This window comes from Motacilla alba, chromosome 18 (genome assembly GCF_015832195.1).
Source record: "Motacilla alba alba isolate MOTALB_02 chromosome 18, Motacilla_alba_V1.0_pri, whole genome shotgun sequence".
NCBI classification, from domain to species: Eukaryota; Metazoa; Chordata; class Aves; order Passeriformes; family Motacillidae; genus Motacilla; species Motacilla alba.
The window spans coordinates 9,088,488-9,112,017 of record NC_052033.1 but is presented as its reverse complement, the minus strand read 5'-3'; the positions used below and the strand labels follow the sequence as shown (position 1 = coordinate 9,112,017).

At 43.5% G+C, this 23,530-nt stretch overlaps 1 protein-coding gene across 3 annotated transcripts in view; it reads left to right on the top strand.

Annotated features, from left to right (window-relative positions):
* The first annotated feature begins 1,059 nt into the window (after positions 1-1,059).
* The window catches only part of PRKCA (protein kinase C alpha), a 145,680-nt gene continuing 123,209 nt past the window's right edge, over positions 1,060-23,530 (top strand). For all 3 annotated transcript variants that reach the window (XM_038156964.1, XM_038156966.1, XM_038156965.1), the window contains exons 1-2: positions 1,060-1,232; positions 4,480-4,511. In XM_038156964.1, coding sequence (XP_038012892.1) covers positions 1,060-1,232; positions 4,480-4,511 — 205 coding nt within the window. The remainder of the gene's footprint in view (positions 1,233-4,479; positions 4,512-23,530) is intronic.

Genomic DNA, 23,530 nt, shown 5'->3' with positions numbered 1-23,530 from the left:
GGGAAAGGGGTGCGGGGGAGAGCACAGGGCTGCACTTCGTTTGTTGTGGTGCAGGAATAACGATTCTCGGGTGGGTGCAGGAAGCCCGTGTGGCGAAGGCGGCCGGGAGCAGCGGGGGCAGGTCCCCGTGCCTTGGGACACGCTGGTGGCTGTGCCGCGCCGGGCGGAGGGAGGCAGCGGTGGAAGCAGGGACGGAGGTCACGGTCCTGCTGCTGCCCGCAGGGAGGGGAGGTGTGGGTTTCCATGGCTGACACCGGGCAAACTGCGTGTGTGTGACCCGCCTGGGGCTGTGGGAGTGTGATGGGGAGAGAGAACGGCTGCTGTGTCTGTGTGGAGCTGAGGGGTGAGAGGAGCCGGTCTGCGTGCAGGGGTGTGAGGGGAACCTGTGTGTGTGAGAGAGAAAGTGAGAGGTGACCTTGTGTGTGCGTGTGCGAGGGGATCTTCTGTCTGTGCGTGACACGGGAATCTCTGTGTGTGAGTGAATCTCTGCGTGTGGGGGAGAGAAAGTAAGAGGGGAGATTCTGTGTGCGCGTTTTAAGGGAACCTCTGAGCGTGCGCGTGTGAGTGAGGGGAGCTTTTGTGTGTGCCTGTGTGTGAGGGAAACCTGTGTAGGTGAATGAGAGAGAGAGGGGGGAACCGGTGTGTGCCTGAGTGGAACCGGTGCATTTTGGGGGGAGCTGGTGTGCGGGGAGAGCGGGTGTGTGTGTGAGAGCCCGCGGTGTGCGTGAGAGCACTCGGTGTGTGTGTGAGAGAGAGAAAGCCCCGGGGCGCGCTGCGGGAGCTGACGAGGGCCAGCAGGTGCGGCCGCCCCCCCGTTCTCCCCCGGCGCTCCCCGGCGGGGGCGGCCCCGCGCCCGCCCCGCCCCGGCCGGGGGCTCGCTCGCTCAGCCGCGGGCGGAGCAGCCGGCGAGAGGGCTCGGGATCCTCCTCCGCTCCGACGTCAGGCTGGGAGCGGGAGGCAGCGCCCAGCGCCGCCGTTGCCAGAGGCTCGGCGGCCGCCGGACGGGGCGGACGTCGGGGCGGCGACTCCCGGAGCGGCGGGGGGTGGGGAGGAGGCGCTATGGCCGACGTGTTCCCGGGCTCCGAGCCCGGCGCCGACCCGGAGGCGGCGCGGCGCTTCGCTCGCAAGGGCGCCCTGAGGCAGAAGAACGTGCACGAGGTGAAGGAGCACAAATTCATCGCGCGCTTCTTCAAGCAGCCCACCTTCTGCAGCCACTGCACCGACTTCATCTGGTGAGAGCCCGGGGCGCGCGTCCCCCCGCACCCGCCGCCGCCCGGGCCCGCTCCGCCGCGGGGGATTCCCCGCCCCGGGCAGCCCCGGCTCCGGTGAGCCGCCGTCCCTGTCCTGCCTTCCCTTCCCCGCCCACCCGCCGCGTCCCCGGGCAGCCGGGTCGCGGTGCCGCCGCTCTCGCCGGGGCCGGGCAGGTGACCCCGCTGGGGGTGACCCCCCGTGTCACCTCGCTGCCCCGGCGCTGTCACATCCCCCTCCCGGCGGGCTGCGTGCGGCTGCCGCCGCTCGGGGGGCCCGGGGCTGGGCGCACCCCGCTTTCGGGACGGGGGGAGCCCCAAAACTTGCCGGCGCTCGGGGGGTCGCAGAGACCAGCAGCGTCTGGAGCCCCATTTGGGGACCATCGCTTCCCACACGGTCCAGAGCTGTGTTTCTCACCCCTCGTCCCCGGGGTCTGCTCGGCGGGGTTGGGCTGGGGGGCTCAGCCGGGCACAGCCGCGCTGGGACGGAGGCAGCCCGTGTCAGACCGGGGCGTTGCTGGGGGGCAAAACTCTGCTCCCCCAGCTTTAACTCCTGGTCAGCGCCTGCCCTGCTCCCTCCTGCTGCCGGGGGCGGGCAGGCACCGTGACACCGCTGCTCCCGTCCACGCCGGGGAAAGGGAGGGGTGGTTTTTGTGAGAGAAGGGTTCTTGGCGCGAGAGGGCAGGAAAACTCCCTCCCAACAGCCTCATTACTAAGCTGGTAGGGAAAAGTACACCCATGGGTTGGTGCGGTGCCGGGGCAGGGCGGCAGCCCCGCGCAGGCCGGGCCGTTCCGCGGCCCGAGCGAGGAGCGGCGGCCCGGGCTCGGCGGGAGCCGTGCGAGCCTCGGGGGTCCTGGACCTGCAGGGACCGTGCCGCACTAACAGCTCGGGATTCCCCTCCTTCACCTCGCTCCAGCCCTGCTCCGCTCTTCAAGTTTGCACTGCAGCTCTGGGTGCCGAAAGCGCGAGCTGTGATTTATTTTGGCCGAAGTTGTGAAAGGGTCTGCACTCAGCTTGGCTCTGTGTCCGTGGCACGCTTCTTGCTCTTTTTATGTGTGTTTATGTGTCTAGACACGGACCTTTTCCTTCCTCTGTCAGTTTTCGTCTGTTTGCATGCTGAAGCAAAGACAGTGCTTGTGCCAGAAATGATTGAAATATATTCACAGAGTAAATAAGGAAAGCTGATATGGTAGACTGCACAAGAAACAAGTCAAATTTCGAAGTTTTTCTTTATTTTAATTTTTTTTTTGGGGGGGGGGGAGGAATAAAAAAAGTGAAGTTGGGTGTGGTAAAAGTGACGGACCTTCAAAAACTGCTTCAAAGTTAATCTAAACCAGAATGAGTTGGGAGGTGTGAAAAACCACTGTAGGGTTGTTGCGAGCGGTGTTTGCGCACCCCAGCAGCACAATTATAAAACAAAGCAGAGCTCTGTCACCAGTGACAGGGTGGATTTGGAATTGAAAGGGTATCCTGTGGCTGACAGGTGGCAAGAGCGACTGTGCTCTTGTCTTGTCGTGCTTGCTGAGCCTGGGGAAGCTCTTCACATTCCTTAGAAGAGCATCTGACACCTCGAAAACTTGTTTGGTTTTCTGGTGTGGAGATGGGCCCTCTCAAGCAACCATCGCGCACCATCGAGTGCTTCCAAATTGACTTGTGTCAGTTGACAATCTCTGAAGGTATAAAGAACAGTAAACACAGCCTTTCAATGAAATATACAGATAGATTATTTTCCTTAGATTACGTTTCATCAGGTAATATTTACCAAAATAGTTTAGTGCCTCCTTTTTCTCTTCAGCAACTTTCACCTCTCCACTTTGGTTCTGGAGTGTTGATATTTTAAAAAAGACTTTTTACTTAAAAATCACATTGTAACTGCTCTGGGAGTGGAATGGGCTGCGGCTCTGCAGGGATTCAGCGCAGACACTGAGCAACAGCCATGCTTCTGGAGTAGATAAAACAGCAATATTTGCAAATAAGTCTATTTCAAAGGATTAAAAATTATCTCAAGTGTGTTTCACGTTCTTAGTCCCACCATCGGCTCTCCTGTGATTGCATTTCCATGCTTCCAGCTTTTGAGTTTTGTGAAGATAATGGTAAAAGCATCAGAATGACAATATAGGCACATGTGCTGCCAAGTAAACAAATAATTTGATTTTTCTCCTGGTTTTCCTAGTTCAGGTTTGCTTATAATAACAAGAAGTAGCAACTTGTGCAGAGAAATGTAGAGAAATGCTCTAAGCTGTGTCATTTCAGCTTCTTCCTGAAGGAATAGTGCACTGAAGCTTTTGTCTCTTCCATAAATAAATAAATAAAAAGTGGAGAAATTGTTGATACTTTTTTTGTTTTTTAAGAAACCATTTCCATAAAGTTGATAATTAAGCCGCATGTTGTTAATTGCACACAGCTTCTCCAGCTCATGGCATTTGTCCTTTGTGTTTTGAGTGTGTGCAGCTCCAGCTCTCCAGATGAAAAACAGCCTGCAAAAAAAAGCCAGAGAAATATTTAGAGACAGGATACTCAAAACAGTTATTTTTGTGGGAAGAGAACGTTAGATGCTTAAAGATAAACAAATAAATCCACAGCAGTGGAGTTTGCCAGAGGTACAAAATGTGTTGGAACTCTGGATACCACTGTCGTTGTATTCACTGCAGAAGTGCTACACACACATTTGTATTTTGTTATGGAAATGGAGCAAGGAAGCTGGATAAGAATCAGTATGAAAATCAGGGGCCTGTCTTCTCATTTATGTTGAAACAAGCAAAACTTTTCACCTGCTTGCTTTCCATACGGCAAACAGCTGGACTCTAGCTGAGCCTCACAACAGCAGCTTGTAATCCCAGAATCTGGATGAAACCCCAAGTCTGGTTTGGTTTACGTGCCTTTGCTGGAACTTGGAATATTTTACGTGGCTGTTAAATATACATGCGGCATTAAACGAGTTGAAATATTATGCAGCAATCACAGATGATGATAATTGTAGATCCAAAATAGCTTGTAAAATAATAATAATAAAAAAATTGTTGCCAGAAGCTGAAATTACATAGCTGGTGACAGCTATTGTTCTCTGCTTTGAAATGGGTGGGCTGGTCTGTGTTGTGTATTTGAAAATCTGTTGCTGTCGTAGCAAAACCTGAAGTAATTTAATATGAAGCTATTTTTATGTTTTTAGAGATCACTGAGTAGAAATTAAAACCAAACATACTAAGGCAGTTTTTTTCCTTCTTTATGCAGGGGATTTGGGAAGCAAGGATTCCAGTGCCAAGGTAAGCCCCAGCTGCTTTGCTGGCACACACAGGTGGTGGCACCTCATTTTAAGGGTACCCAAAACTCACCAGCAGCAAGAGAGAAACAGTCCTGGAAAAACCAAGCAAGCATCATTGCCTATGTGAATTCTAAAAGAAGACAATTATTCAATTAAGTAATTACTGATTTTTATATAATTTACATTGAACAATCAAGTAATTATTCATACTGTAATAATATAAAAAGTCAGTGTTATTTTTTTTTAAATGCCAGCACAGTAAATACTGTCTAATCTGCAAGATTCTAACTTTTCATGGAAATAATCTGTGCAATTTAGCTTTGCAGAGATCATTTTTCTCATCAGAAGCTCTTGTCTGTGTGGGCGTTTTGGAAAATGGATTCACTTTTTAGTCATATGGCTTCTTTTCATAACCCAAAGTCCCTGGTTTTCATTTTCATACAATGCATGTTCAGGAGGACCTTTGGCTTTATCTCTGTATTAGGACAAGACAATTCTTCTTATGTAATACTGAATTACAAAAAAAGAAAAATCCACCTGTATGAAATCACTGATTTAATAAACCTGCTAACCTTGAGAAACTGAAAGCTGCTGTAGTACGACTGTAAATGCTGTATTGTCACACAGTCTGTATTTCTGCCAAATACTTATCATTATTTAGCATTTAATCATGAAATAACCACACCCAACCAGTGCAGGTTTTTTTCTTTTGTCATATGTTTGCTTAATTAGGATGAGCCTTTTTGTTGTCCCTCTCACTTGCCCACCTTCTCCCTGGCACTTCTGCTGCAGCTGCATGTTGTGTACTCATTAGCTGGCCTTCTCCTTCTTTCTTTCATGCCATTTCTGATGGGTATGTGCTCTTGCCTCAGAGCACATTTGACTCTCCTGAACATTGCTTTTACGTAGCAGTTAGGGAAATGATGGATTCTGTGGTATTTTTGTGAAAGTTGATGTGAGCTGATGCTTTTTGAAATTAAACCTCTGAGAGTGTGGATGTCAAAGACTGCTGCCTTTTAAAGATTAGCAATAAATAAGTTTTCTTTCTGCAAGTTGAATCTTGCAGACACGCACAGCATTTCCTGATGGAGGTGAGCAGACACCCATGATTTTTCCTCTGTGCCCCAAAACATTAATAATAAATTAATGTGTAGGTATCCTCCAGGTTTTTTGCCACCCATCACATCCAAAGCACTGCCTAGGTGGTAATGGAATGGCATTTCCTCAGTCTCATTGAGGACAGTTCGGTGGTTCCTAGTTCAGGAATTATTTAGAGGTTCATTACAGATTTCTGTTGGTAAACAGAAAATAATTGGGGCTGCATTTAGATGCTGCAGTTATCCAGCTTAGCTTTTGCAGCTTGCACGCTGCTGACTTTCTCCTGTCTCCCAGCTGGGGGCTCAGGCTGGGCACGATGCCCTGCCCTAGCCACAGATCCACCCTGGATCTGGCCTGGCAGCTCTTCTCCAGGGCTTTGGGTTCTCTGCCTGGAATTCCTCCTGCCATCGCAATTCTGCTGAGCCAGGAGCAGCTCTGCTGCTGAGGACTGATCTGTACAGAGCCAGCTGAAGTTCTGGTTCAGTCTTGTTTCCCCTGCAGATGCCATTCATGGTCACAACCAAGAGTAACAGCAGTAGAGCAGCTCTGTTTGTTTTTAAATGCCTCAGAAGTGACACTTTTTAGGAATCTAAATATGTTCAAATTTGAATTTTGTCTGTATCAGAATGAGAACCTACACTTTCTCTTTGGAGATTGCTATATCCTGTGCTTTTGTCTGTGTTCTTGGTCAAAATCTCTGAGAAATATTCTGATTTTACAGGGTTTGTAGCAAGCTGTTGTTTCTGCACTAATGAGTTTAAGTAATGGGGCTTTTTAACCATCATTCATTACACTGGTGTTCAAAATCAATGAGTTCATACTCTTGGGATAATACTCTTGAAAAATAAAACTTCCATGATAAAGTTAAGCCACTGAATCAGTGTTTTTACAGTTCAGCTATCTGAAGCTTCTGTCTAAAATGTCACCAGCTAAAGCTGGAAAGCCAAATTAGTGATCAAAATTACTGAGAACATGAGGAATTAAAACCAAAAGTCTGAAACTAAAGGTAGGCTGCAGAAAAAAAAGCCTAATTTCTATAATGAACTGACTGTCTTTACAGAAAAGGATGACAAATGGAGAATAAAGTGGAATTTTCAGTAGGACATGAAGAAAAGAATATTGCAGTGACAGCTCTTAGCACAACTGGAGTTCTTGGTCCTTCAGTGTTTCCATTATAAAAAGCCTTTTCTACTCTGTTTTCAAGAGTGTTGTAAAATCTCCCACCAGACACATACTTGATCTCAGGCAGAATTCAGAGCTGGGGGTTTTGTTATTTCCAAAGTTGTTTGAAATTCTCTGGCCTTTCATCCCAGGAGGAAGAGGAAGGCCCACAACAGTCACACACCACACTCAGATGATGTTCTACTATAAAAGACTGCAATTCTATCAATATTTGCATTAGAGTTCTTTAATTAAACAAAAGGTCTTAGTTGTTATGCAGTTGTAAGTATTCCAGCAAAAGTCCTATGCTTTTATATATTTTTAAAACTTCCATTAAAAAAGTGTCCTAGTTTTATTTTTACATGTCCTCAAACAAAATATTTTAATTTAATATTTTAATATAGATTTTATTAGAATTTAAGCTAGTGAAGTGATCTGATTTTGGACTATTAATACCTTTTTTTCATTGGACTTGCTTAGATCTGTTTTCACTTGCATGTTATCACTTTGGTTTTCAGATTTTGATGCCTGTTTCTGATGGAGTGTTCAGCTTCAGCATTACATAAAGACATTTAAATAAGCTCTTTAGGATTGAAGAGAATAATTTCAATCTATTTTCCTAAAACACTTTGCAATATAATTTTTTTCCACCTCTTTATTTATGGGATCCTGATGAATTTGCAAAAGACAGCAATTTAAATTTTGGTGTGTTTTTAATGCCCTGAATGTGGCAGAGGGTCAGGTGCAATTGCATTATTACCACACAAACGCTCAGCAAGGGACAGTCCGCATCCTAAGTAGTTTGTCTTTCTTAATGGCTGCCTTTTAATGTGGCTGTTGAATATTCCAGCAAACAGAAGCTCAGAAAGACTGCTGAGGTTTGCAGCCAGCCACGTGTTAGTTCATGGAGAGGAGGCAGAATTCTGTTGCATGACTGAAAATAAGTTTTTTAGAGAAGGGTCTTGGGGATCATGAAGCAGCAGTGGAAAATGTCTGTCTTTTTGGCCATGTGTGGGTTTGAAAATGAACTTGAAACACTTCTGCTGGATTAATGTTCTCCTAGGAATAGGATTCAGGAAGAATTTCTTCACGGGAAGGGTGGTCAGGCATTGGGAGGGGCTGCCCAGGGAGGTTTGGAGTCTCTATCCCTGGATTTCCAAGGAATAACTGGGTGTGGACTCAGTTTCTGGGCTGGTGACAAGGTGGGGATTGGTCACAGGTTGGACTCGATGGTCTGGGAGGTCTTTGCCAACCTCAGTGGTTCTGGGATTTTATACAATTTTTATTTCTGTTATTAGAAAGCATTTTGCCTTTTGATATTTGTGGTTTGTTGTTGATTTATAGAAGCATGAAGTATTTGAAATATTGTGCTTGTGAAGCAGGAGTTCTCATTCTGCTGTTTTGCTTTTGCTGTTTGCTGTTGATCATGTCTGTGGCAGTGCAAACACGATGGGAGGATCATTCCAGGAAGTTTTGGCTTTGTTTTGTTTTCTTACATTGTCAAGCAGGCCAGCAAGCTGTCTGCAGCACTGAAAGCTTTCCTCTGATGTGCACCTGGAAATACTGTAAGAGCAATGTGAAAACACGAATAATTTAAACCTTTTTCAATCTGCCACAGCTTGAAAGTTCCTCTTTTGAGACAGCCAACTTTAATTTAAGCAAGCAATTAAGTTAAATTTTGGCTTCATCATTCTTTTGATAGACTGTTCCACTCTGAGTGTAACCTATACTTGTTTCTTTCTGTTGGATTTGTAAGAAGCATTTTTCTGCTGAACAGACATCAACAAATAGGAATTCACTAAGATGTGAAGAACAAACATTGTAGAACATGTATTTATGTAGGTTTAGAGGTTGTTTTAAGTTCAGCTCTGAAGGCTCAGCACATTTCCTCAGGGCAGAAATATTTTTAGTTACAGTAATATAAATGTGATCTGCTCATGTTCCTGATCAAGGGTCTGTGGTTCATTCCCTCCTAAATGGTCAAAATTTGTAGTTATTAACAGCAAGTTTTTCCTCTTTGACATGGTTGCTGCAGGCTTTACTGAAGTGCAATATTCTGCTGTATTTCAGCTGTGAAATACATTTGGCTTTAGCATAGTAATGAGCTAAGGAAGAGTTTCATGTTTGTTCCCTAATTCACATAAATAAAAATTAGAGAAATCAATTAAAGCCGATCATTATGATTCCCTATCTGGGCAACTATTGCTCTTTCCACAGTTTTTTCCTGTCTTCCCTCATTTTCAGATCAGTTTTCTCTGAATGTTGAATTTTACCTTCCATTGTTGTCCTAAGCTGCTTGGAACAGCTCGTGCCATTCTGGGTCTGGGCTGGGCAGACATCTACAGCAATTCCTTCTCTGGAAAGGAAAATGGGGGCATTTTATCAGTTTTTAATATTCAAATATTGTAACATTGGCACATCAAACCAGCACTTCATTTCCTCTGCATTGTTTATCTTTTATCTGATGGTTCTTGACCTCTCTTCTACCACAAAAAGACCAAAGAACTCCTTGGTGCCACCTCATTTTTAAATGATGTATTTTCATTAAAAGTGTTCTATTAAAGGTCTGTGTAGTGATTTAGTTGAGAAACTAATTTTTAATACTCTATGATCTGAAGATTTGAACCAGTGAAAACTCTTGACTACTTCCAACCTGGTTGACACATACAGTTCTCATCAATCCTCAGTGCTGATATATTTATAGTAGGAGCAGCACCATTTATTCTTTTTTGTGTATGGATCAAGGCTTAATTCTTGGTTTTCCATCCTGATGGCTGTTTCCCCTACAGTTTCTTCTTTCTTTTACAATCTTCATTTTCCTTTGTAACCCTAAGAAAGAAAAATCTATTGCATTGCAGCCTTGTTTCTCATAAAAATAATTTGTCTTCCTTACTTGGAAATGTTTTTGCCAAAGGGTGGACAAGACACAAAGCAAGTTCCCTTTCCTATGCCAGAACTGCTTCTCTTGTATCATTATCATTTTTGTGGTGAGATGGGGTATTACAGACCAGGGCTTGAACAATGTGGGTGTTTTCCTTTGTGCTCTTTATATTATTTATTAGTCATGTGCTACAGTTTACATTAACTAATGTTGCTGTAAGCCTGAGATTGAGAAATTAATTCCATGGAAGGCTGTGACTGTGGAGCTTGAAAGTCAGCATGAAGTCTTCTGAAATGGGAACTCAGTAAAAATACACTTCCAGCAGCTGCCTCGTTAATGCATAACTTGGAGGTATCTGTCCAAAAATGAACCCCCCCCAGAGCAAAACCCAAACAGTTACACACACTCCCCAAAAAATCACAACCCAAACAAAATAATAAACAGCACCTGGGAGCATGAATTGTATCTGCACAGAGTTTCCATGATTCCTCTCTCTCCTTTGTCCTTTCCTTTGGCCTTTTGCCCTCAGCCTGATCTGTGTATTTCTGGACCCCTTATCAAAGGGCAGTAATTTTACTGATCTGCAGATAATTTGACATACACACACACAGATAAAGTGCTTGTTGTGCATTTGTCTTGTCAGATTCTATTTATTGTTCCCCCCACCCTCCTTTGGCTGTCCTTACTTCTGCAACATCTGACCCATTTTATGAGGAAATATGGTGCCATTAATTGCTGATGCCTGTGAAAGTTGAGATTCTGTTCCTATTTCTGCAGGTGAACTCTGAGAGGTTTTTGAAAAATTGCCCATGTTCCGAGTTCCTCCTGAGAACAGCAGTGATGGGTGAAACTCCTGAGTCCTAATGAGTGCAGAGCCATCAGTGCTGGCTCAGACCAGGAGAACCTTTGGAAATGTGTATCCCAGTCATCCCAGCTTTGGCTGTGTTTGGGTGGTCCTGGAGCATGGAGCTTGCTTTTCCTTTGGGTGCTACAGAGCAGGGGCTGGAGGATTTTGGTTCCTGGATCCCACTGCAGCTCATGGGACATAAAAGCCCTGAAATTGAGAGCTCAGTTCACAGCATTTTCCTTCACACATGTGTTCCTGTTGGAGCATTACCTGACAACGCAGATGTGCAGGTTGTGCTTTCAGCCTTCTGTGCTGTCCCTGAGCTGGGCAGAAGGGGCAGCAGGATATCTGTGTCCTCCCAGGACAGGGGAGGTACCTCTGGTTATACTGGTGAGGATTCTTTGTTGCTACAATCACGTGCTTTCACAAAAGTTCAATATATTGAGTAGATCAGGATGAGTCACCATTCCTGGAGAGATTTGAAGACATGGGTGTGGCACTTGGGGACATGGTTTAGTGGTGGCATTGGCAGTGTTAAGGGTTGGACTTCATGATCACCAGGGTGTGCAGGGATAGGAGTGAAGGAGGGCAGGGTTAGATTAGAAATTGGGAAGAAATTCTTCCCTGGGAGGGTGGGCAGGTGTCAGAACTCAGAATGTCCTGCAGACATTCTCGGATGTTCCAGACCCAGGTCAAAAGCATCTGAGACCCTGGCATACAGCCAGAGACCCCTGTGGCTTTGAATCTGACCCATGGAACAGTTTACCAACTTTGCAGGAAGAACAAGAAGTCACAAAAGTTTGGATATTGTAGTAGAAGTAGTTTCAAAGTGAAAGGAAGGATTTTTGAGTGCTGTACAGGGGGGTTTTAAGCCTTGTACGCAGGGGTCCAAGTTTTGTACATGGGGGTCAGGGGATTCTAAGATGGAGGGATTTGGGTGTGCCCTGTCCTCTTTCTTTCTCCTTCCTAACCTCCATGTCTTTGGTGATGTTGGCACTCAGAGATTGGTTTAGAGTAGAAAGTCACCATTCAATATAGATAGTAGGCATTGGGGGAAAAGCATAAACATGTAGTACGTAATATATGATATAAAAGATGGCACCAGCCCCCTGGGAGGGCAGTGTGCCTTTGTCTGACCTGCTGAACGGGCCACAGCAGTTCAGGAGAAGAATCTTTTAGATAACCAACAATAAACAACCTTGAGAACAGACAACAGAAGACTACTGAGTCCTTCTTCGAAGGCACGGGTTGGAGGACGGACTTTTCCATCTTTTGGGGTCACCCCAATCCGGGGGTGAAACCCCACAGGCAGGCCCTGGCACAGGGTGCCCAGAGCAGCTGTGGCTGCCCTTGGATCCCTGGCAATGCCCAAGGCCAGGCTGGACAGGGCTGGGAGCAGCCTGGGACAGTGGAAGGTGACCCTGCCATGGCAGGGGGTGGCACTGGATGGGCTTTAAGGCCCCCTCCAACCCAAATCATTCCATGATTGTTTGCAGGTCTTCTCCAGCCTAAATGATTCTGTGATTCTCAACACTCAGTACACATTAGCTGTGTAATTCACTCAACACTGAACATGGCAGTAAAATAAATAAAAATGGAGTTGTACTCCCGTTTCCTAGAAAATTTCCTTGGTGATACTGTGCTCATCAAACCTCAAACATAATTAAATCTTACCTTGCAGCAAACATTTTTTCCTTATATTCCATTTCAAAAGCAAAGCCATCTTCACCCTTCCCACATTCTACCATGTGAAGTTTGTTTGGTTTGCTGGCATCAGTCAGATATCCCAGCAGCGTGTTCCAGTTAGGAGACTGACTGTTCCAGTGCCCTGGCTGTAATTCCACGAAGCTCTTCAGCTTCTAATTGAACATGTGGGAGTAATAGCTCATCCCCAGTTGACAGATAAACCAGTATGAGGCCTGGGCAAGATAAAGTTTGTCATATTCTTAATTTTTCCCTCTCCCTTGGTTATCCTGTACTTCAGCTGCTGTTACACAGCCACATATGGTGTTCATTTTATACAAGATTGTTGTGGATGCCATGAGCAGCATTTAATGAAACGTTGGAAAGAAAGTTGCAAGAAGATGAAGAAAACAGATTTCCCTGTTGGGATGCATCAATAATTATTTCTTTTATGTTTGCTTTTGTGGTTTTTTTCTCTTCAGGGTGAGAGGTAAAAATAATAAGTTATTTAACAAATACTTTCAGCTCAGTTCATCTTTTCCATCTGCAGCAGAAAGCAGGAAAATCTAAGAGAGAAGGACTCTCTTGTGTGTAATTAATAACAGGAACTACCCTTTAAGTGTTTTTAAATTCTCGTGGATGCTGAACATTTTAATTCTAACTGTTTCCAGCAGTGCCTGTTGAAGGCTTGCAGAGGCTGGGAGTGCTTGGAGCTGGTTATCAACTGTTAATTTTTCAATTGCAGCTATTTATGTATAATGGCTTCCATAAATGTGATTCATAACTGTTACCTTCTAAGTCAGGCAGCCAAACGTGTGCATATGTAACTTTCTGTGCATTTCAGTGTCATTTACTCTGGTTTCTTAATTAGAATGTGATTTACATGAAGGTTTTTTGTTCCTTTTTGCAATTACATAATATGGACTTTATGGTACTGCAGGCATGTATGTCTTTTTTTCTGCTTATATTCTAGTTGCCTTAATCTAGATTTTGAAATCACATTATTAATTAGAATCTTAAGTTCTAAAATTAATTAGAATCTTTTCGTCAAGTGAGCTTTGTTAGAAATCTGAAATATGTCATTATAAATGTAGAAGTCTACTGGAATTATTATTTTTGTCTGTCCTGTCTAGTTTACAAAATGTCCTTTTTTATTTATTGTTTAGACTGATACAGAAACAGTTTTTGAACTAAAAGTGGAAATTCATCCAGAAACACCAAAAATATAGCCATTATTTCTCTTAGTTTACTACTTCTTAGCTGTTAAAATGAAGCTGCTAAAGTCTAATTAATGCTTGTATTTATATAAGACAAGATTGAGAAGATTTGCTCATCATTTACAAATAGAGGTTTTGCCACTGTCAGAAGTGTCAGTGGATGGACAGGGATCAACACAAATTGCATATTCAGGGCTTTATTTGCTTTGTACAGCAATTGTCAAGTTGTCTTCCTTTTGCTAAGGAAATAGCTCATATTTTTAAAAAGTGATTTTTAACTGAGTTGCAGCTATTGCCCCTTACTTGTCTTTAACTTCAATTAAAAGGGTTATATACAGCTCTCAGTGTTGCATACACTGCAAGCATTTCCATATAGTTAAATGAAGCTTGTCATTTATTCTGAAGCAGAATTTTATGAAGACTGTGTTGCTGAGAATTCAACATTTTTATCCCTCTAAATGATCCTCACACTGAGGACACAATTGAATATTGGTGGCAATTTATTTTGCCATTTTCAAATTCAAAATCTACAAGGATCAGATGTTTAGAAGTTGAGTTCTGTGTGCCTGGGTTTTGACCCCAGGATGTGCATGAGGGTGTCTATTTAGGATATGTTAAAAAAGGATTAGTGACTCAAAAGTGGTTTAAATACTGATTTTCTTTATTTTACTGCTGAATGAGGGACCAGTACATATCCAAGGCATGGACTGTAGATAGAAATTCTCATTTTGACGAGCGCTGAAGTTTATTCCCAATGTAACTCTCTTCCCAAAGCACACTCTTCCTTTTCCTTTGAAATTATCAGCATTTTTAACTTCCCTGGAATGTGTGCTGAATGTGGTATTTCAGCTTCTTAGTAAACAAGCCATTATTCATGTACAAGGAGGAGTTGGAATAATACTTTATCTTCTTTCAGCTTCTAGTCTGTGTGGGTTTATTATTTTGGTTTTTACTCAGCAGGATTAGCCAGAATCCATGTCAGCGTAATCTTGTTCTCAAGAAATTGGCCTTTAATAGTGTAAAGAAAAAAAAAAAAGTGAATCTTTATGCTCTGAGAATGCAGAAATAATCCTTATTTTATGCAAAGTGATTGTGTACATCAGTGTTTTATTTGGTTGATTTTCAGTTTCTTTGTTTCTTAAGGCATTGCTGTTGGGAAAAATCCTCCTCATAATTATTTTTGCTCCTCTATCACCCTATGTGCATTTCCATGGCATTTCCTGATTCCCTGGGAGAGGTGTTACCTCTCCTGTTCCCTAGAACCTCTTACCTGAAATACTTTTCCATTTCTTGCATCCAGGCTTTGATCCTGAGAGGATTTTTTGTGTGTCTGAAGGTGACACCCTGCGAGGTGCTGACAGGTTCTGGGCAGCTCCATTTTTCTCCCGTTCCAGAATTGCATAAAATAGATTTCAGCCTAACAATTCCCTGAACCCGTTCCCGTAAAAAATGTTACAAAATAATGATAAACATAGAAACAGACTAAGCAGCAGAGTTAAAATAAAGATATATATATATATATATATACAGTTATTCTCATGTTCTTCTATTGTAACAGGTTAGCTGATGAATTTGTGATGTGCTGTAAAATACGATTTTGGACTGTTCCTACCTTGTTTGCAAACTTTAAATTAATTAATTCGGAGCTTTTATTCCAAGTATGTCAGTTTTATATCTTCCTTTTTTTTTTGTCATCAGCTTTTGCAAATTACATCTGCTGGATGTAACTTTATAGAGTGAAACTTTCCTGTTAAAACAAGTGATGTGGATACAGCAGAAAGCAATAGGTAGATTCCTCTGGGTGGGTGTTTTTCAGTTCTGCTCTGTGTATGTGCCATTGAGACAAATGCTGCAATGTTACAGAAAAAAAGGGGAAAAAGATTATTTCATTTATGGTCTGTTTCAAATAGTTTGATGCCTAGATATTGCTCAGAATTCCTCTAGATCTTATTGAGAGACCCTAAGTTGTGAACCTTTAAATCACAGCAAAGGCTCAATAGATCTTGTTGTGCAGCTTAGTTAAACTCTATTTTATGGTGTTTTTAATGCAGTGTGTGGCCAGGACAAACACACAACTGTGGCAATTGCCCAAAGACCCTGAGGAATTTTGTGTTTTGTTAGATATGAAAACTTCCTGAAGTATTGTTCTTAGCCCTGTATGTCAGTGAGAAAAAGTGGTATTTTTTTTAATGGTAGTTTATTTGTTTGTGTTCACAGAATCACAGGATGGTTTTGGCTGGAAGGGATCTTAAAGCCCATCCAGTGTCACCCCTGCCATGGCAGGGACACCTTCCCCTGTCCCAGGCTGCTGCAAACCCCATCCAGCCTGGCCTTGGGCACTGCCAGGGATCCAGGGCCAGCCCCAGCTGCTCTGGGCACCTGTGCCAGGGCCTGCCCACCCTCACAGAGAGGAATTCCTTCCCAGTATCCCATCCAAACCTACTCTCTGTCAGTTTGAAGCCACTCCCTGTGTCCTGTCCCTCCATCCCTTGTAAAAAGTCTCTCACCATCTTTCCTGGAGCTCCTTCCGACACTAAAGGCCACAATGAGGTCACATCAAAGCTCCTCTTCTCCAGGCTGATCAATCCCAATTCTCCCAGCCTTTCCTCCCAGCAGAGCTGCTCCTTCCCTCTGCTCATCCTGGTGCCTCCCCTGGACTCTTTCCAGCAGCTCCAGCTCCTCCCTGGGCTGGGGCCTCCAGCTCTTTGCTTGTCTGACTCTGACCCGTGTGTTGGTGCCACCAGAACAGACCCTGCAGTGTCTGTAGCTGCTGCCCCTGTGCAGCAGGATCCCTGATTTGCCTCTGAAAAGGAGCACTAAAAATCTGTGTAGTCGCTGAAGAGGGTTTTGAAGTGCGAGTGGTGGAGATGTTTTATACATTTTCCTGGGAAGCTGTATTGTTTCCTAATGGATCTGCAGTCGTTATGCCAACTGCACAGCAGGCTGTTGCATTAGAGGATTTTGCGTTCTGGTGCTCCCTGTGTGCTCTTGCCAGTTGTTGTTTTACTGAGCAGTTCTTTTAAGTGTTTTGTTCTGCCTCAGGTACCCAGGTGTGCCTGATGGAGCTGTAAAACTGATGCCTGCCCTTGTTTTCCTAAAAGGCAGCAAAGCTCATCTCTAAGATTTCTGCAAAACCCAAGTCTTGTCAGCATCTCTTGATGCTGTGTAATGAGGAACAGCTTAGTTGTCAAGTTTATATAAAGTGCTGATGATCTAATTGAGCTTGAGCTTCTTTGAACCCTTCGCAAAAACAGAATTTTCTTGTATATTATTAAACCTGGTACAAGGCCAGGCGTCACTTTCATTTCAGAATATAAATGCATGATGTTACAAACATTTAAGGCTCGTGTTTTATTCAGTGCTGCACCGTGGTCTTGTGGCAGCAGAGGTTTTGCATGGTTTCTTGTGGGTTTGGATATTTGACAACAAATGTGCTGAAGGCAAGGTCTGTCAGTGTCAGGGGTTCTGAAAGTCCAGCAAGCAGCAAATCCCTGGAGGCCCGGGACTGCTCAAGTACCTTGGACAGACATAATGGAGCACAAATACCTCACCCTGACATCTTGCTCAGTATGCCTTGTCCAGGTTTCTTTTTACATAAATGGACTAGAAAAAGTCCTAAACCACTGTAAAATATTTGCTAAGAGAGCTATTTCTATTTTGGGAAGAGGGAGGACGAACGTTTGTCAGCACTGCATCCCTCCCCTGGTTTCTGCAGAGGGTCTTTGACCTCAGATTCCTTTGTTTCCTGCCTGCACCCAGAGTTTCCCTGGCTCTGTGCTGGTGCTGTGCATATTTATAGTCACAGACTGCAACTGCAGCTCCTGTTTTTAAACAACCCAGGCACCATAATGGACATATAAAGTCTCAAGGGTTTTTATTGCTCCTGTCATCTCAAGTGCTTTTGAATCCTGATTACAGAGCAATAAAATGTGGTTGGCTGGGTTAATGTGACTGACAGGGATGGGGACTCTGTGTGAGAAGGTATTAAGTGAACAGATTCATTGATGCAAGGCCGTGAATTTATGGACATTCCTTAACTTTGGAGTATTGATTATATAAGTAAATGTGTAGCCTAAGATTGATGGAGGGAATAAAAGACCTCATATATCATTAATGCATTTGGGAGCTCTAATTGGGGTTGTGCAGGTTTTTGTAATGAGCTTTCTGAAGGAAGCATTGATAAATAAGTTCAGTAATTTTTAATGAAGTCCTCAGCACTATCTATGAAGCTTATTTTGTCATTTAAATCAATACATTAGACAGAGTGATAATTGTAGAACTTACTGTAGAATTAAATTTTTAATAATTCTTGCTTTCTTGGCTTTTATTCCACTTATGCAAATATTGACCTTTGAATTCTTACTGTTTCCTGTGTTTCATTGAGCCTCTCTTTGAAGGGTGAGGGGATGTGTGTGTCACCTTTAAGCTTTGGTTGTAATAATTAAAAGGGCAGTGTCAGACATTGGATCATTTGACATTTAACATGGCCAAATGAAAAGGAAATCAGTGATAAAAATCAGTGGGGTTAATCTTAGAACAGTCAGATTTGCAGAGCAGCAATGCAAACTGGGCTGGCCACCAGGTCCCTAAGTGATGCCTTTCCAGAACTTCCAAAACACAGTTTGTCCCAGTTCTGCGCTCTTTGTGGGAGTGAAGGATTGCATTCATGCTGAGCTAATAAATGTTCTTAAAAATTTAAAAGCCTGGATCTTGCAATCTGCTTTGTAGAAGGGATCAGTATCACGGTCAGTGGATGTTGATCTATTACATTCTTCTATATGGAACAACTGTTGGGATCTGACCTTAATCTGTAGTTAATAGTGTGGGCTTTAATGCTTATTTTTACTTGCAGTTCAGAGATCCTCTGAATAACTGAAGCCTCCTATTATGCAGAGTTCTGCATTAATATTTAGTAAAGCAAGCTGCCCTTGATACAGGAGGTTTAGTAACCTAGAGAGACACGAGATGTGCTGATAGGTGCACATATTATCCTCTCACTTTCCAGATGTACTTTTTGAAGTGGAAATTATTTGCTGGAGCTCAGTATTGAAATTTCAATTTGATAGCATGATAAGGTCTGCCGAAGTTTTTACATAAAAATATTCTGTCGCATAAATAGTTGATATAATTTAAATTATGCTTGTTATGGCTGCATGTAAGGACAGAGCTGTGAACATCACCTGAAGCATTCACTGGATCCTTGTGAGGAGAACGTGGCCAATTAAATGGATCATGCAAAAAGAATTTCTCATTGCAGATATCTCTTGTAACAGTAATTAAGAGGCACAAGTGAGAAGATGCAGTTCTTGGTTCCTAGGAAGCTGAGGATGGCTTCATGCCCTGTGCTTGTGTCAAACATAAATACACCCTGTGAAATAATTTGTATATTTTACCATGGCACACACTGCTGACCCTGTAAGGAAAACCCACAGCACCGTTCCTCAGCAAACAGAGTTATGCCAGGCTTAATGATAAGGAGATGATTAATTTTCATCCCCTCCCCTCTTGTTTTAGGTTATAGCTATTGTTGGAGCAGAAAATGATATACTTAGAACTTATTCTCCTCAGGTGCACCCTTCTGACTTGGTGTGGGACTGTTCCTGCTGTGCCGTCGTGTGCACAGAAAGCTCAGGTGATGGCTCTGCTGTGTGTTGTGGTAGGAGATTCACTCCTTGAGGCAAGTTCTGTCTGTAGTTCCCAGTGAGTTTTAGGGTGAATGAATCCTTCCAAGGAGGCTGTTTTGTTGTATGCAGTTAATTGAATTAAGAGGGTCTCTGAAATCAAAGGGCTGATGGGAACAGAGATGATCTTGCTTGAGAAAATCAAGAGGTATTTTCTGTTGTGTTAGCTGTCAAATTGATAAGAAACTGTTTAAGTTGCTTTTCAGGTTGTGGTTTTCTTTTTTTTTTTTTCCTTCCTCTATTAAGTCATATTTTGAAAAAATAGAAGCCTTAATTCAAGCTCTTGTTGCATGGGCAAATTATTTCTCCCCAGGCTGAGCTTAAAACCAGAGTAATTTCTTTTTCCGTGGTGTCTCTTTGTGCAGTTAGGCACTCATTCTGCCCCGCTGGTGAGATGCAGGGTAACAGATGCAATCTTTGGAGTAACCAGCCCCAGCTTTTGTGTTAACCAGTCATCAGGAAATATCACTGAATTACTGGAGTACAAAACGCATCTGTTGGAAATAAGTTTGAATCTTTTGTGAAATAGGACTGGAAAAAACACGTCAGGGCTGGGGAGTGGCTCTGGAGACAGCTGTGCTGCACCAGGGGGTGTGGGCCATGTGAATGAGCTCCTTTAGAACCCCTGGAGCTGGCTCCATTGGCTTCTCTCCAGCTGCTCTGGCTCTCGGGCTGTTGGGTGAGTGAACTCTGGGCTCTGGGCTTTCCTCAGCTGAGATCTGCCCCTCTGCTGCCTGCTGGGCAGCAGCCTGGGTTTGTGTGACTTCACAGCATCTAAAACTTGCAGGTTTTGTTGCTTATAATTCCTGATTTAGCCTCGACTTGTCTATGTGTCTTGCCTCCTTGTTTTTGCAAGAACACCATCTTAATTTGTGCATTCCAAAGGAAAGCATGAAGCTACAAATCCACTCTTTAACATTTGCCTAGCCCCCAGCTTTGATATTTTATTAATTTGCTTTAATGGCAGAACCCGTGTTGCCATGAGAATGCTTTTGAAGGCTGCTCTCAGGAGCTGATGTCCTGCTGAGTTTTCCAGCAGCCTGTCCTAATTTTGTGTCCCTGACACAGAGCTGCCAGCCTGGTCCCTTCTCCCACCTCACGCTCTCTGCAAAGGCACCACAGCCTCCCTTACCTGTTCTTCACATCACATCATGGCCAGTTATTTATTTATTATTTTATTTATTTATAGGCTTGTCAAGGCCTTGGTGTGGCACATGAAGCAAGGTAATGAGTCCTGGACTCGCTGTTAACACAGGATAAAACATCACTCTTTTTTTAGCATCCTTAGCCATGAAGCCTTCAAAGATTTCAGACTGAAAATAAAAAAAAAAAGAAATTAAATCTTTCTGCTCTTGCACATTTTGGACTTTGGTTTTAGGAGAAGTAGAACACTGGTTATTATTTAACATGTGTAGTACCTGCATAATGGTTCTAAAATTAGTCAGATTTAAAACGGTTTTAAATGTGAATTGCTTTCAAGTTGAGTTGGGATATGAAAACCTCTCTCTGTAGATCTTTTTTGTTGAGAGATCAGTTTCCACAAAAATTTAATTGAGCAATGTAGAATGTCAAAGCTTGCTCAGCTTCAAAACAGATGTGTCCAAAATGGTTTCTCTGTTGATGGGAGACTTCAGGCTTTCTCTAGAATAATGCACTAAACCAAGATGTTATTCAAAATTCTGTGATTCCAGATTAGTTTTAGGAAAAGAGCCAGTTATGAAGATGGTGGGTGATTTTAGGGTTAAAAAAAAAATTGCATGCTGTCTCTTGAGTAGATACCAAGATCTCTGATAGCACAACTTTTTATTTATAGATGCTGATGTGTTTACAAGACAGAAATGTATCAGCAATCCAGATGTTCTAGTTTTGCTAATTAACCTGTGTCTGCACACCCTTGGGCTGTCTCTTCACACTCGGACCCGCAGATCATAACATGCTTATGGTATTCAAACCAAAAATGTGTCTGGCATTGCTAAATGTTGTTTCTAGACAACACTCTGCATTTCTGTCATTGATTTCAGGCTCTCCGAAACACTAAAAGTGGGATTGCTTTGAGTTTTATTTTGTGCTACACTAATAGTGCCTCCACCTGTAAAATGGGGATATTTTGCAGTGCTTGGGTGGCACAGACTGTGTCAGGATCAAGGAGATGAACGTGAGATAAATGGGAGACAGGACTTGTTTTGTTTTTCATTGCTGTGGTACAAAGTCTTGTGCAAAGATGTATTTATGCTTCACGAGCTCCTGGTCCTGAGGAGTGTGAATATTAAAGGGATGAGTCAGAATAAGAGCAGAACCCTGCAATTCTGACCTCTGATGCAGTGAGCTGGCTGTATAGTGTTGCTTGAGCAGAGTTTCTCCCCTGTTTGCCCTTGCTCTTGAGGCTGCAAAATAAGAGGTGAGATTTTGGCTGGTGGGAATTTGTAGTTTTTCAAGCAGGACGTTGTAGAGGAGATCACTACCTAGAAGCAATTTTGTCTTTCACTGAGGAATTTCTTTTATAACTTACTACATCTGAAGAATGAATTATGTTTTCTTACTCTTCCATTTGGTTTTCTGATGGGAAGTGTATTCTTAATCTAAACCTCTTTTGCCTTCTTGAGCACTCTCTGTGACTCAAGAGTTGTTTAAATGAGAATAAACGTGTCCTGGGTACCTTTCTCACTGGCTGCTTGCTCCCAAGTAATCTGTTCCCAGCATCATCCCTGTGGCTGGCACCAATCCAGTGATGAGTTTCTGTAAACTGCAATAACCCTGCCCGTGCCAGACCCAAGCTTGTCTCTGCTCCAGTGTTGTCATTTCATCTCTCGCTTGGCAGGTGTGAATGTAAATCCTGATTGCAGAGTTGAAATATTTTATGTATTTAGGTTGGGAAGTCAGTGAGCTGCTTCCTCTCTTTTAGTTCATTGCAGGATTTAACTTGAGAAACCCATACGAGCCTGAGATTTTTGGATATTATTACGGGTACTGATGGTATCTACCCTGGCTTTGTCAAATCCTTCTTTGCAGCTGCCAGGTTGTGTGGAAGGACTGAAGTAGTGAGCACATATTGAGGTTGGAGTGAGATTTGTACTATATTCTTGCAATTCTGAATTCTCCTCCTAAACCATGGCACTGTTTTTTGGGTCATGGTTAACACGCTAAAATTTTATCCAGTCATGCTCACAGAATCTTGTTATCATCGCTGAATTCTGCTTCTGGAGAAGAAATGCTTTAAAAGCTTGTTGCAGATGGTGTTCCATCTTTACAGATAATACGATTAAAATGTGTGATGAGGCATCTCCAGAACAAGCCTGGGATGTTGTTGGGATCCTGTCACAACCTTTGAGCAAGTGACAAATGATGCAGGGAATCGATGTCTTGGCAAGTTTGATTCTGGGGGAAACTTGGTACAGCTGTGTCTTAAAAAGCCTGGGAAAACTATTTATAGGAACTAATTTCTGCAGATAGCAACAAATCCAGCATGCTATCACCAATCCTTGGGATGTTTCCTTATTTGAAGCTGATGGAATGAAACGGAGATTTATTAAAAATACAGCATCCAGCAGAGCTCTAAACCCTGAGTTTGAGAAGTATTTTGGCTTCCAGACGTCGCTTCTTTCATCCAGGAACACCCTTTGGCCTCGATTGGAGGCAGATTTTTTTCTGGTTTAGCAGCTCTCAGGCTGGAGGGAGAGCTCATAATTTCCCCTGGAGATGAGCCTGGTGCCAGGCTGCTTCCAGACAGGGCAGGGAGTTCACCCTGCAGTGCCCAGGCAGTGAAACTCGTGCGGCTCCTTCTCCTCCCTGCCAGCCTGCAAAGGAATTTGTGCCTGGCAAGAGAGGACCTGCCCTGAGCTTGCACCATCACCGAAGGGATTCCTGTGAGCAGAGGAGAGAGGAGCAGGGAACAGGCAAGAGGCAGCAGGAGGAGCCTTGGAGAAGGGAGAGTGCCAGGAGCAGAGAGCTGGGGACCTGCCTGGGCATCCTCACAGGTGGCAGGAGTGGCTCTGGAGCATGCCAGCACCTGGGTTTGCACCTCCTCTGTGTTGTTGGAACACTTGGAGAAGGAATGGATTCCAGTAAACTGAACTTTCCACACCATGCTGCTTTGCATCTGTTTGAACAACTTCAGTTTTGTGTTTCACCACTGTTGTTTCACTATTGGGATTTTATCTGACATGAAGCCTTTCCTCTAGTCCTTGCTGCATCTGCAGGAAGGTTGTTTTCTGGGGTTTTTTTCAGTTACTCATTTTTTTAATTAGCAAGAAGTGAAACGTGATTTGCACTATTTAATTTCATTAAAGTCTTGTATGCTAGAATTTCCATCAAAAATGAAGCTAGTAACAGGATCTCTGGCTTCTAGTATTTTGCTTTGCCACTCTCAGTCACTTTCACGTGAACAAAAAATATTTCAGACATTTATTCTGAAACAGTTCTTTAATTCTTTCAGTTTGAAATGCATTCATTTAA